This window comes from Martes martes, assembly GCF_963455335.1.
Source record: "Martes martes genome assembly, chromosome: 13".
Taxonomy (NCBI): domain Eukaryota; kingdom Metazoa; phylum Chordata; class Mammalia; order Carnivora; family Mustelidae; genus Martes; species Martes martes.
In genome coordinates this window covers 74,881,025-74,893,499 of record NC_137901.1, presented here as the reverse complement: position 1 = coordinate 74,893,499, position 12,475 = coordinate 74,881,025, and the positions used below count along the sequence as shown (strand labels likewise).

At 56.6% G+C, this 12,475-nt stretch overlaps 1 protein-coding gene across 9 annotated transcripts in view; it reads left to right on the top strand.

Moving 5' to 3' along the window:
* Nucleotides 1-12,475, top strand: part of MVK (mevalonate kinase) — a 40,790-nt gene that overhangs the window by 11,844 nt on the left and 16,471 nt on the right. For 7 of the 9 annotated variants that reach the window (XR_013967844.1, XM_080821395.1, XM_080821396.1 and 4 more), the window contains 3 exons: nucleotides 3,207-3,297; nucleotides 3,655-3,771; nucleotides 6,874-7,027. Coding sequence is in view for 8 of the 9 variants with exons in the window: in XM_080821395.1 (XP_080677521.1) it covers nucleotides 3,207-3,297; nucleotides 3,655-3,771; nucleotides 6,874-7,027 (362 nt within the window). In the remaining variant the exon portion in view is untranslated. Of the gene's footprint in view, nucleotides 1-3,206; nucleotides 3,298-3,654; nucleotides 3,772-6,873; nucleotides 7,028-8,143; nucleotides 9,855-12,475 lie in introns of those variants that run through there. The other 2 variants (XM_080821397.1, XM_080821398.1) reach the window with 1 other exon arrangement.

Here is a 12,475-nt window from a genome sequence, read left to right as displayed (position 1 = left end):
CAGATCGCCAAGGGCTTAGAGGGAGAAGTCATGCACAGCCGTGAACGTTCACCTTCAGACCCCACACCCCCGGCCTCTCAGTAATTTAATCTGTCCGCCCACGTGTTCATTTCACAAACAAGAACTGACATCTGCCTGTGTTCCTGACGACTGTACTAGGATCTGGGGCTCTAAAAACCAGATGACAACTTTTCAGCCCATTTCACATTCCCCTGGAGGGATCGGGATCACCACCGTGCGTGGGGAAACTCAAACACCCTCTCTTCTCTGCGGACTCAGAGTGGACACGTACAGGGGACATGGGAGCACGTGCTTCGTGGCAGTTCCTTAAGCCCCGATTGAGTCGGTTGGTGTTTGTCCCAGGGCACTTGGCCCCCTTGGCGACCTCTCCGTGGGGATGAGGGTGAGGAGGGTTATTTGCATGAGCTGGCATGTTCTTGCTCCCACCGGCTCCTCTGGGATCTCCCTATGTCGGCTCTGTTGTCTTCTGAGAGCAGAGCCTGCCTTTCTGATGGCCGGCATTAGGGTTTCTTTAACCTGGGTGCCTCTGACATTGTGGACTCGATCATTCTCTATGGCGGAGGGCTGCTCTCTGCAGCCTGTTTGAGGTGTTTAGCAGAACCCCTGAGCTCTCCCCCACAAGATGCCAGCAACACCTCCCCCATCTCCCAGCTGTGACAACTGGAAATGTCCCCGGACAGTGCCGCATGTCCCCTGGAGGGCACAAACCGCTCTGCACCGAGGAGGAAGCAGGGCCATTTAAGAGAGTGGGACCAGCCCTCTCTGTCTGCTGTGTGCTCTGGGTCCTGCAGCCGGGGGGCCTGAGGGAGGAGGGGGGCTCTGCCAGGTAGACCGACGCCTGGTGCAGTGACAGCAGGAGTCAGTGTGAGACTCGAGATACCAGAGCTGGGCCTGCCTGCAGGGCTCCTGGTCATCCTCAGACTGGCGCGACTTTCATCCTCAGAATGAAGGCATCCAGAGAGTTCTGAAGATGCTGTGACAGTGAGGGGGGTCATAAGTCGGGGTACAGATTTGGGGGTGGTAACGTCTTATTCAGGGTTTCCTGAGAGCTTGTCGTACCCTAAGCTCCAAACTGGGTCCCGGGGAGAGAAAGCCAGCCAAAACATGGCATGGGCACATGCACATTCTCCTGGACAGATTCTCCTGGCTTTCCAGGTGGGAGGAGGCAGGGGGAATGGCCCCAGAGGCGTGTTCGGTGGCCAGCTGGTGGTGGTGTGCGGGATGGAGGCTCTGGGGTCTGTGGACCTTGCTTGGGGCCTAGCTCTGCCACTCATGAGCCAGGTGCCCTTCACCAGTCACTTTTCCTGAGGCAGACGTCTCCTGGTTTATGCAGTGAGGATCCTGAGCATGAAATCAGAAACCTTTATCTGTAGAGTGCTTTGCCCTTGGCCGACCAAATTTAATTCCACAAATATTCCTGAGCAGCTACCGTGTGCTGGGTGCTGGGGCCACAGCAGGGAAGAATAAGGCCTGCTTTCAGGGAATTCACATTTTGTGGGAGACAGCAGCCAACGAGTGGCCCCGTAAGAGCATGGCTGTCAGTTGGGTGCATGACCAGGGGAGCCTCTGATGAAATGACATTTGAGCAGGGACCTGAATGGAAACCCGAGGGGGAGGGCGAAGAGGAGATAAGATTGAGGCATTGGCCAGGCCTAGCATGCGCAGTCGCTTACAGAGCAGAGCCCGGGTAGTGGTCTCTGGCTGCTCCAGGGAGCCAGGGATTTTGTGGGGCTGGCGGGAGCTGGCAGCAAGCCTGCAGAGGACTTGCCTAAGAAAGATGAAGATGCAATATTCAAATTCCTCCCACCCTGATGGACAACAACACAGAGCAAACCGACCTTCACTGCGGGCCACAGGGTGCCACAGAGAGCAGATGGCGGATTCTCTGAGAAGCCGGGAGGCCAGGCTCCGTGTTAATCCCCCCCAATGGCTTCAAGAGGAACCCTTTCCCCCCAAAGCACGCATGGTGCTTCTCCATGAAAAAAAAATGCATTGTTTGCGAAGTGGATCAAGATGCGGCCTCCCAGAAAGCTGCCCTTTTGAGGAACGGCTTGTCTTTAAGGGGAAAAGAAAAGCCAAATAGAATGTTCATCTTTTGTAAAGTTAAAAAAAAAAAAAAGAAGAAGAAGAAGAAGCTGGCCTCCAAGGCTGAGAATCGATATTAATTTCATGGGCTTATGGGCGGCAAGATCAAGCAGGTTTCTGGCAGCCTTTTGCTGCCCTATTGGATTTTACAGTCTTGGGTTGTGAAAAGAAAAGCGGATAAAGGTATCAAGGGGTCTGCGTGTCTCCAGCTGTCTCAGGCCAGAGCTCGTCCAGATGCTCCGTCCTCCATCCCCGGCCCACAGTGCTCTGCAAGGCAGCTTGGGGATGACAAGAAATGGGGCTCGGAGTCCCCAGAGGCTGCTAGCCGTAGGACAGTTGCGATTGTGACTTCAGGAGGTATTTTGAAGCTCGGGGGGTGGGGGGGTTGGCAAGGGCAGCTTACTGTGGCCGCCTTGGGCCTTCTGTTCTCTTACCTGGGGCAGCCAAGCAGGGATGACTGACTCCCTCTAACCCTCTCTGGCTGAGCCAGGGCAGCAGGTCCGGGTGCCGTCAAGGCAGGGCAAGGATGGGCCCCACCTGCTAGGAACCCAGCACCTGCACAAGACTTCCCACCCCTGGGCTCACTGTACCAGCCAAACTGGGCATCTTTGCTCCCTGCGTGCACCCTCTCTGCAAGATCCACTCCAGGTCCCAATTGCTTTTCTTCCTAAATTTCTAGACCCTTCCACTCCACCAAGCTGGGGTGGCCCACAGGACAGAACCTCCACCCCTTCTTGTACGCTTGGCTGAGGTACCTTTGAACTCCTCAAACCCCCATGAACTTGGCGTTTTCTGCCAGCTCCAGGCTGAGCCAGGCCCCCTCACGTGTGCCCAGCCCATAGCAGGTGCCCCACTGAAGTCAGGTGGGTGGGTGACAAGCCAAAGGGAAGTATCTTATCTGCCTGGGGGCTGGAGACACAGCACAGCTGTGACTGGTAGCAGGAGACCCCACTCCCCTCGTTCCCCCTCCAGCCCCCCGAGGACCCCTCCCTGGGCCTCTGCTTCCTCCTCTGTGACAGGGTGGGGTGACTTTGGGATGGCCCCGGCCCTAAAACCTCTCTTCTGTCCTGAGCTCAATGGGGTCCCTCTTCACCCCACAGGCCACTGGCTCTGAAGATCCTGCTGACCAACACCAAAGTCCCTCGCAGCACGAAGACTCTTGTGGCCAATGTCAGGAGCCGGCTGCTCAAGGTGCCTCCTGGTTTGCTCCTGGGCAGGGTTATGGCAGGGCCTCAGCAGCCAGGTCTGGGGGCTCGAGCCTTCCCTCTGCCCTGTGCATTAGTGGAGAGCTGGGACGGGCAATGGGGACCGGGGGAGGCAGTTGTGGCAGACAAGGAGCTGCTGTGTCATCATCCCCACCCCCCACACAGCTGGGAGGCAGCACAGGAAGTGTCAGGTGTGCTGGCTTGGTTGGTGCTGGCAAGGCAGATACCCAGGGGGGGACAGAGAGGAGGTTTCTGGGGTGGGGGGCAGGGAGTGGGCTGGGGGGACAACCTTCTCTCCTCCCATGCCCCAGGCCTCACGGGCCCTTGCTTCCTCTTCCTCTAGTTTCCAGAGATTGTGACACCCCTGCTGACCTCCATTAACGCGATTTCACTGGAGTGCGAGCGGACGCTGGGGGAGATGGCTGCAGCCCCAGCACCGGAGCACTACCTCGTGCTGGAAGTAAGAACCCGTCTGTGTGGCACAGGGCCTCTCCAGCGCTGCTGTCAGGCAGGGACTCCCCATCGGCGCTCAGAATCCCCCAAGCCAAAGCAGAGAAGCTGGGCCCAGGCCGGGGTCCCATGTGTGCCAAGGCCAGCAAACATACCTTCTTCTTAAGCCTCTTCCCAGGCGATTTAGAGCCATGGAGGGAGTACATGCAAAGTACAGAGGGCAGTGCCCGGCGCGTACTAGGCATGTGCTAAGCACCAGGGGCCAGGCTGGGGTTCCTGCCTGTGGGGAACAGTGGGATTTTGCTGACGCTGTCTTTTGTCGGTCCAGAAGCGATTTCTTGCTCACCCCCCTCTCTTTCCTGCTGTTCCTGCTAACTGCATCTGTTCCTCTGCTGACTGTTTATCACCGGCATGCTTTGGCTCAGACATTTTTATTTATCTATTTTCAAGAGGGAGAGGGCGAGCTGGGGGGAGGAGCAGAGGGATTGGGATAAGCAGACTCTGCGCTAAGTACAGAGCCTGATGTGGGGCTCAATCCCATGACCCTGAGATCATGACCTGAGTCAACATCAAGAGTCGGATGTGTAACCGACTGAGCTACCTAGGTGCCCCAGTTTGGACATATTCTCACCCCATTCCTTCTTCACCATTCCCCCAGCCACCACCCTCTGCGTAATTCCCGTGTAAAGGCTGAGACCTCACACCTTGGGTTTGATCAGGTCCCAATCTGAACCCCAGCTTCAGCCTTGCTGGTCTCACCGGAGCATTCTAAGAACACAGCAAGGCCCGGTGGGTGACATACAGTCCCCAGCACTCCTTAACTGCCACCCTGAGCTGCTGCAGGCTGTCTGCTGCCTCTCTGTCCCACTGGAGGCATTTGAGTCGGCAGCCCTCGTAGTGAACGGAAGCAGCTCCTAGGCCATGCCTTTTCACAAATGACTTCTCCCTTAATCTCTAGAACCACCTGCCTGGGAAGTAGGCTGTGCCCATTTTACAGATACAGAAACTGAGGCCCAAAGAGCCACTTTCTGTAAGGTCCGCCAGCCAGTGAGTGGCCATGACAGGCATCCAGCTGACTGACTTGCTTGTCTCTTTGGCCAACAGATCTTGAATAAGTGCCCACCTGTGCCAGGGGCAGGGACCCCCATTCGCTTCTGTGCTTTTACTCCCATTTCCATAGCTGTCTGCCTCCAGTCCCCCAGCGTTTGTCTTGCTGGCTTCAATTCCTTTCACGTAGAAAGGAGGGAACACAGTCCTCCTGAGTAGGAAATTAATAATGATAGAGTACTGCCTGAAATATACCCTGTTGAGCCCTTGGAGAATGCCATGGAACAGCACGTTGATTATACATTGTGTATATTTTTGGCTGTGGCAGCCGCTGAAATGTGCAGCTCGGCTCCTGGACAGCTTTGTGCTCAAACCAGCGAGCTGTTCTCCTGTGTCACAACCTGTCATCTGATCCTTGACAGATTTTGGATCAGAATGTGACAGGTGTCTAAAACCTGCCTCTGCAACGTGACACCTGGCATTCAGGCGCAGAGAGCAGCCCCCAGAAGTTTACCCTCATATCCAGCCCTTGGGGCTGGGGAAAGGTACCTGGGCCTGCCATCGGGCCATCACGCCTGTCTGCTCATTTGTCAGAAGTGCTGGCGGGGGGAGGGTGTGAGGCGGGCTTCAGGGGAGGGCTGACCCGAGCCCACCCGACAGCCTAGGGCAGGAGAACCAGGTGGGCCTCAGCAGACAGCTCGGTGATTGGCAACCCTCCGGGCGCACAGGCGCTCCCCGTTCCCTGGAGCAGAGCCGCGCGCTGTCAAGCCCCATGCCACAAGAAGTAGGTGGCAGCCAGAATGCCGAGGGCGCTCTCGGAGGCGGGGTAGGTGGGAGCTTTGCATTGGGCAGACCCGGCTTCCAGGGCTGGCTTGGTACCTTGCCAGCTCAGCGACCTTAGGCGAGTCACTTTCCTCCCTAAGCCTTAGTGTCCCCTGAAACGAAGAGGACGGTGATGTGACCATAAAGTACTAAAAGCAGCTGATGTTCCTGAAGCCCTCATTTCAGGCCAGGCATCATGCAAAAAACTCACCCTGTCCCATCGCCATGGCAGTGTGGCAGAGCCTCTTACAATGCTCGTTTTACAAGTGAGGACACTGAGGCATGGGGTCAAAGCCCTCGCCCGGGACCAGGAGGTCACGGAACTGGGGCTCAAACCCAGGCCCCTCCCGACTCCAGATACCACATGCTTAGCTTGCCCGTGGCAGGAACGGTAGCTGGGAGCTACCAGAGGGAGCTAGCTTAGACCCCAGCGCCTAGCACGGTGCCTGGCATGGTGAAGGTGTTTGGCAAACACTGGTGGGGTAAATGGAAGGTTGTAGGGGGGTGCCTGGGCGCTGCTACCTGTCAGTTTTGTTGTTTCATCAACCTCCATGCCGTTTGAGCCTCCGAAGAGCAGGAATTTGATGAAACAAACACATTTAGCTCTTTCCCTCACTTGTGACCTTGTTAGAACAATAAACCGGTTCTTAATTCTGAAAATAGGGGCACCTAAGGCAGCTGTGGGATGGCAGAGTACTTCAGACTTCTGCAGGTGACAGAAACCCATCCCAACCAAGCTTTAACAGAAAGGGAATGTATTGGCTCATAACTGAGAAGACCAGCAAGAACAGCTTCAGGCATAGCTGAATCCAGGGGCCAAAACGACTCAGTCTGAAATCTCTCTCCGTCTAACATATAATCTCTGACCACGTGCAGGGCAGGTAACTCTGGTGGCTTACCTCTGAAGTCAGCCAGTTTTAGCACTTCCAGGGCAGAAGCAGAGAAAACCCCAGGAGGGCTGCGCTTGACCCAACATGGGTCACAGGCCCTCTCTGGCCAGTCACCATGGCCGGAGGCTGCTTTGGACAGGCGTGGGCCGTGTGTTTGCCACCACCTCTGTCCTAGCCCCATGGGGAGTCCTGTAGGAAGGAGAGGTTCTATGAGCAGTGGAGAGGGACATGGTGCTGGCTTGTCTAAGCTATTTGCCGTCCCAGACCAGTGGCCTCAACATGGGTGGGGTGGGCATGGGACCTTGGCTTCAAGCACCCCAAGTGAGAACAGATGAAACCTTCTCCTCCTCCAGGAGCTCATCGACATGAACCAGCACCATCTCAATGCCCTTGGCGTGGGCCATGCCTCACTGGACCAACTCTGCCGGGTGACCATGGCCCATGGACTGCACAGCAAGCTCACCGGTGCGGGCGGCGGTGGCTGTGGTATCACGCTCCTCAGGCCAGGTAGCTGGGGGCTGGGCAGGGTTGCCAGCCAGGGGCTAAGCAAACATTCTCCTAGGCAATTCGTTCGGGAGGAGGAGGACGCTGGAGAACAGCCTCACCTCTGCTGTGTGGCCTTGGTCAAGTTAATGAACCTCTCTGGGTCTTTGTGGCTGCATCAGTAAAATAAGGATGCTAACATCTATTTTATAAGATCGTTGTCTAGATTCGAGAAGAAAAGTGCGTTTAGAATGCCCGGCATAGGCCTGGGGCTCCTACTGGGGCAGCTGGCCCTACCGTGTCCTCACCTGCCAAGTCTCTCACAAGCTCGAGAAATAACCAGGACATTGTCATCACTCCTCTCCCTTGCTGTCACCTCTTGATGTGGCCAAGATGGGACTGACCTTGCTACAGAGCAAAGGGCTTTCTCTCCCCTTAGCATCCGGGGAAAGAGCAAGGCTGGGTAATGTGCCCGGGGCCAGTAAGGGACTCCTGGTTATGCTCAGTCAACATACCTGCCCTCAGGACCGGGCCCTCAGAGCTCCCACCTCCATTGCCTTCCCTTTGCCCCCTCCTCCTGGTCTTTCTCTCCCTTTCTTTACTTTCTCCTTCCTCTTTTTGTCCCACCTTTCTCTGTTGCTTTGCGGTCAGCCCACAGTGGCCCCAGCGGCTCTCCTCAACCTTAGTGTGCCTCAGCATCAGGACGTCAGCACAGCCAACGGCAGACATTGACTATTTCCTCCAAGTTCAGGGTCGGGGATGATAATGAGGGAGAGGGCTTCTGGGGCGTGTCTACTATGCCAGGTGCCTTACCTGCATTCCCCATATGAGCCTCACAGGGACCCTGGTGGGGGGTGGGTAGGTATTAGCCCCATTCCCAGATGAGGAGACCGAGGTTCAGAGAAGGGAAGTCACTTGGCTGAGGCCCCGTGGCTGATCCATGAGAAGGCCAGGTCCGTGGGCCTCAGGAGCCCATGATTTTAACTGTTGGCTCCGTAACCACCCCCCGCCCCCCCTCCCAAGGGTGCAAGGCTTGACATTCCAACAGGAAGACCTGGTTGGTCCCGGGCCTTTCCCTGGATGGACAGTGTCTAAGGGAGCAGACGACTATGGGGTGACCTTCTGCTTTCCCTCCCCCAGATCTGGAGCAGCCAGAGGTAGAGGCCGTGAAGCAGGCTCTGACTGCCTGCGGGTTTGACTGCTGGGAAACCAGCATCGGGGCCCCTGGCATCTCCGTCCACTCGGCCGCCTCCCTGGACCCCTCCGTGCGCCAAGCCCTGGATGGTCTCTGAGATGAACCTGTGCTGCTGCAGCCCCACCAAGAAGCCCCTTCCTGGGGTATTCTAGGTGCCAGAGTCAGCTTCTGTCCTGGCCAGTGGGCCCCCAGGCCCTGTGCGCCAGCCTTCCCAGCGGCCACACCCCTCCATTCCCAGCGGTATGATCTGGAACCAGCACTGGGCTGGGGTCCCTGGAACACCCAGCCTGTGTCCTGCCTTCTCTTGAGCTGCCTGGGCAGTGGGGCCATGTGGGGTCCTCTGTAATGTGAGGGGCTTCCTTCCTGGCCTCCCTGAAACTCCCACACACCCATCTCTTTGGGCCGCTGCCACCTTCTCAAACCCTCTGTCCACTTGGTTGGACACTTGGATACAGTGTGCCTTCTCCCTCCCTCTGCCTTTACCCTTCCACTCGTCTCGGGGTTTGGTCCCTCCCACCTCCTCCAGGAAGCCTTCCCTGACCACCGCCAGGATGACCCTGGTCCCACCTTCCTCCCTGCATGCCCTGCCTTGTTTGAATCCTTCAGCATTTCGCGTGTTCTGTTCTTCTCTCCAGCTAGACCGTGGGCTGCCCAGCAGTTGTGTAGGTGGTGGTCTTTGCCTTCTGTCCTCCCATCCCAGGACTGGCTGAAGTCATGGTTAAACCCACTTTCTGCCAGTCTGTACCCACAGGTTTTGCAGAAAAGATGGCAGAGGGAAATAAAAAGCTCTTGAGTAAACCAGGGCTTCCCTGGGAGTCCAGAAAGAAGGGTGACAGTAGGATAGAGTCTCCAGCCCGCCCTAGCCTGCCTCCTTTCTTCTCCAGCCACTTTCCCCATGGTGCTCTTAAGGAGTTGAAAGGAGTTGAAAGAAAGAAGGGCTTTGGGTCACTCGGTTTTGTGTCTCCAGGACACAGGTGTTTTTTGGATGGCCCTCGGTCCTCTAGGACAATTCCTACCTGCTTTTCCAGAAAGGGGAGTTTTAAGCTTCCTGGCCCCTGGAGCTTGAGCACTCAGCAAGTTCACAGACTTTTGTGAGCCCTGGAATCAAAAACCTGGAGATTCTGGAATCTTCCTTTTTTTTTTCTGAAATTCACCGGGTGGGGAAAAAAGACTCAAGTGCTTGTAGATCACAGCGCCTGGCACATACCTGGCCCTATTTGAACTTTGTATTAACAGTCAAAGCTCCTTCTGAAAAGGCAGAATCCATCAAAAAGCCCCCGTAGGTAGCACAGTGTGGCGGGGATCTCCGGGACCTGCGGGAGGAACCCAGGGAGGTGGGGGCTGGGCAGGGAGTTCAGGATGTGGTTAAAATGGCCCTGCGCTTCTGCCCTTGACCACTAGGGGGCAGCGGGTGCCTTTCCCAGGGTCTTCACAGGGAGGGTGAGCGGGAGCAGGCCTCAAGAGCAGAATCCGAGCGCCACACACAGCCCCCCCTCCCAACCCCCACCCGCCCTGCCAGGCCTCTCCGGCTGTGCCTGGGCTCACTGCCAGGGACGTGAGGGCAATACGGGGGATGCCTGCCCCAGCCTCACTGATGGGGGTTGCCTGCTTCTCTTCAAAACACAAATAATGCATAAAACAATAATGTGAATACTGAGTTTTTCTGCCTGCTGGGCACTGTTCTAAACCCTGTAGATCCACCATCTCCTTTCATCTGCCTCGGGCCTGGAGAACAATTGCTAGTCTCAGCCCCATTGTAGAGATTAGGAAACTGAAGCTCAGAGAGGTTGAGTAAGTCAGCCAAGGCCACACAGCTAATCCACATCAGAGGCAGGATTCCCAGTCCGACAATGTGACTGCAGCTCCTGCCCTCAGCCCCTGCGTGCTTCTGCCTGGACATAGGCTGGGGCGATTCTTGCTGCTTTCCACGTGCGGGCTCATTATTTCCTCTGGATTCAGCTGTACTTGGTCCAGGCGGGGCCCGGGCCTGGGTATTTTCAAAAGTCGCCCACATGATTAGAGCATAATATGAGCAGCCGGGACTGAAAGGTGCTTTCTTGGGGTGCTGCTTGACCACGTTTCCCCAGGAGGCTAGCCTAGGAGTTCCCCGGGGTGCCCAGAGATGCCCATGGCAGGTTTCCAGAGGCTGAGACTCATCCCCTGAGACTAGCTGCTCCTTGAGACACCCCCTTCTCACTACCTGGGGGACGTGTGTCCCGGAGCAGAGGCCAACCCATTGCTCATGTCTCAGTGCTTGCCACCTGCGTGCCTCTGCCCACTACAGCCTTACCCCAGCCACCACCTCCCCCCTCCCCTGCCACTGTATGGGCCTTGTGACGTCCACTCCTGGCCACGGATCTCTTGCAGGGAGCATCCCCCCCCATCCTCACTTTCTCCTTTCCTGGGTGGGGTTCTCACTCCCTGCTACACGGCAGTACCACCCGGGGATGCCTGTTCTCCCTCAATGTTTGGATGGAATGCATCTCAGCAGAGTGCAGCCCTGGGTAGCTTTCAGGAGCTTCCAGGTGATTCCTCCAACACTGGGTCAAGGCTGAGGACAATGAAAGAGATGACCCCAAAGGTCAGTTCAGCTCCGACCTGGCTTCCGGTCCTCTCCACCGCCCACTGGCCACGTGACCTCAGGTGAGCCAGTTCCACCTCCGGAGGCTACAAACCCCTCCGCTGGGAAGGGGGACAAACTAGTGATACCCACCTGAGAGTGGTTTCGTGAGGACTGAGTGCGAAAGCACACATAGAGCCTGGGGCTCAGTGCTGCGCACACAGTAAGTGCTCATGAGTGCTCATCATGGCATCGGCCCATGCTGAAAGCTAGAGCGCTTTCTCAGAGCGCGGGAATTTTGGAGCGGTGCCCAGAGCCAGTTAGAAGCATCCAGCCCAGTGTGTCCGGACCGCCTAGATGGGAGAGCCCCCCACCCCGGGGGCGTGCAGTCGCTGCTGCAGAAACAGCTAATGCTGGCTGCCTTTCCAGCCTCCCTCCCGGCTCCCTCCCCGAGGAGGGGGAGGTCCCATGAGCACCAGTGCCCGTTTTGCCAGCCGGAGACGAGCAATCTCTCAAGTCAGCATTTGGACCGCTCCCAGCCTCTGCTGCCTAGCGTGGATTTAACACCCACCATCACAGCCCCAAGTTCACAGTTTCTGTGGGCTGCCAGAGGTCTTACGTGGAGAGACAGGCAGCAAATATTGTGACTCATGGCAGACAGAGTAGCTGCTGCGGTTTGCACCCGGGCTCCCTCTGTCGGGGCGGATTGGCTCTCCGTGGACGGATGGACAGACAGACAGCTGGCAGCCCAGGGAGGTAGGGAGCTGGCTGCAGGTCCCGCCCTGCCATCCCAGTGTGCTTGGGCCAGTCCCTCTGCCCAGGGGTTAAGCATGCCTTAAACATGCCTACAATATGTTTGCACCCTAATCCCCAGGCCGTTCTTACATTTCCTTCGAATTGTCACCTGAATCCCCAGAATCCCGTTTAGGATCATACGTGTGGCTGTTAGAACCCTAAATTCTCATCTCTCTCTGTCTCTCCTTTTTTTTTAAATTTTTATTTGTCAGAGGGAGAGCACAAGCAGGGGGAGAGGCAGGTAGAGGGAGAAGCAGACTCCATGCTGAGCAGGGAGCCCAATGTGGGGCTCGATCCCAGGACACTGGGATTATGACCTGAGCCAAAGGCCGATATGCTTAACCGACTGAGCCACCAAGTTGTCCCCCTAAATTCTCCTTTAGTCTACACAGCACTCCTACACACACACGTACCTTTTCCCTCCATTACATGGCTTATTCAAGAGGCCCAGCCTGTTAACCTGCAGATATGTCCCATCAACTGTGTTCATCCTTCAGTCACCCCCCTCCTGGTGGCTTTATCAGCTCCTGAATCGCCAACAGCCAACCTCCGGGAGCCTCATGGCCAGCGTGGCGCCTAGTGCTTTGTAGGCCTTACCCCTGTGAACCTGCTCAGTTCAGTGAGGTAGCTATCGTTCTCCCCATTCAGTTGATGAGTAAACTGAGGCCCAAAGAAGGGAAGTGACTTGCCCTAGGTCACAAGACAAGCAAGTGACAGTGAGATTTGAACCCAGGTATCTGCGACTTCAGAGCCTTGTTCTTAGTGACTCTTCTGTGATGACGAGGGACCTCCCAAAGGCCCTCTCCAGTCCCTGCCCATTCGTCTTAGCTGAGATGTCCCTTCTGCCCCAGAGATGCCGGCTCAGGTCACCCCTCCTGCCCCCTTGGCCATCCCTGCTGCCCACACCTTGGACCCCCTGTGG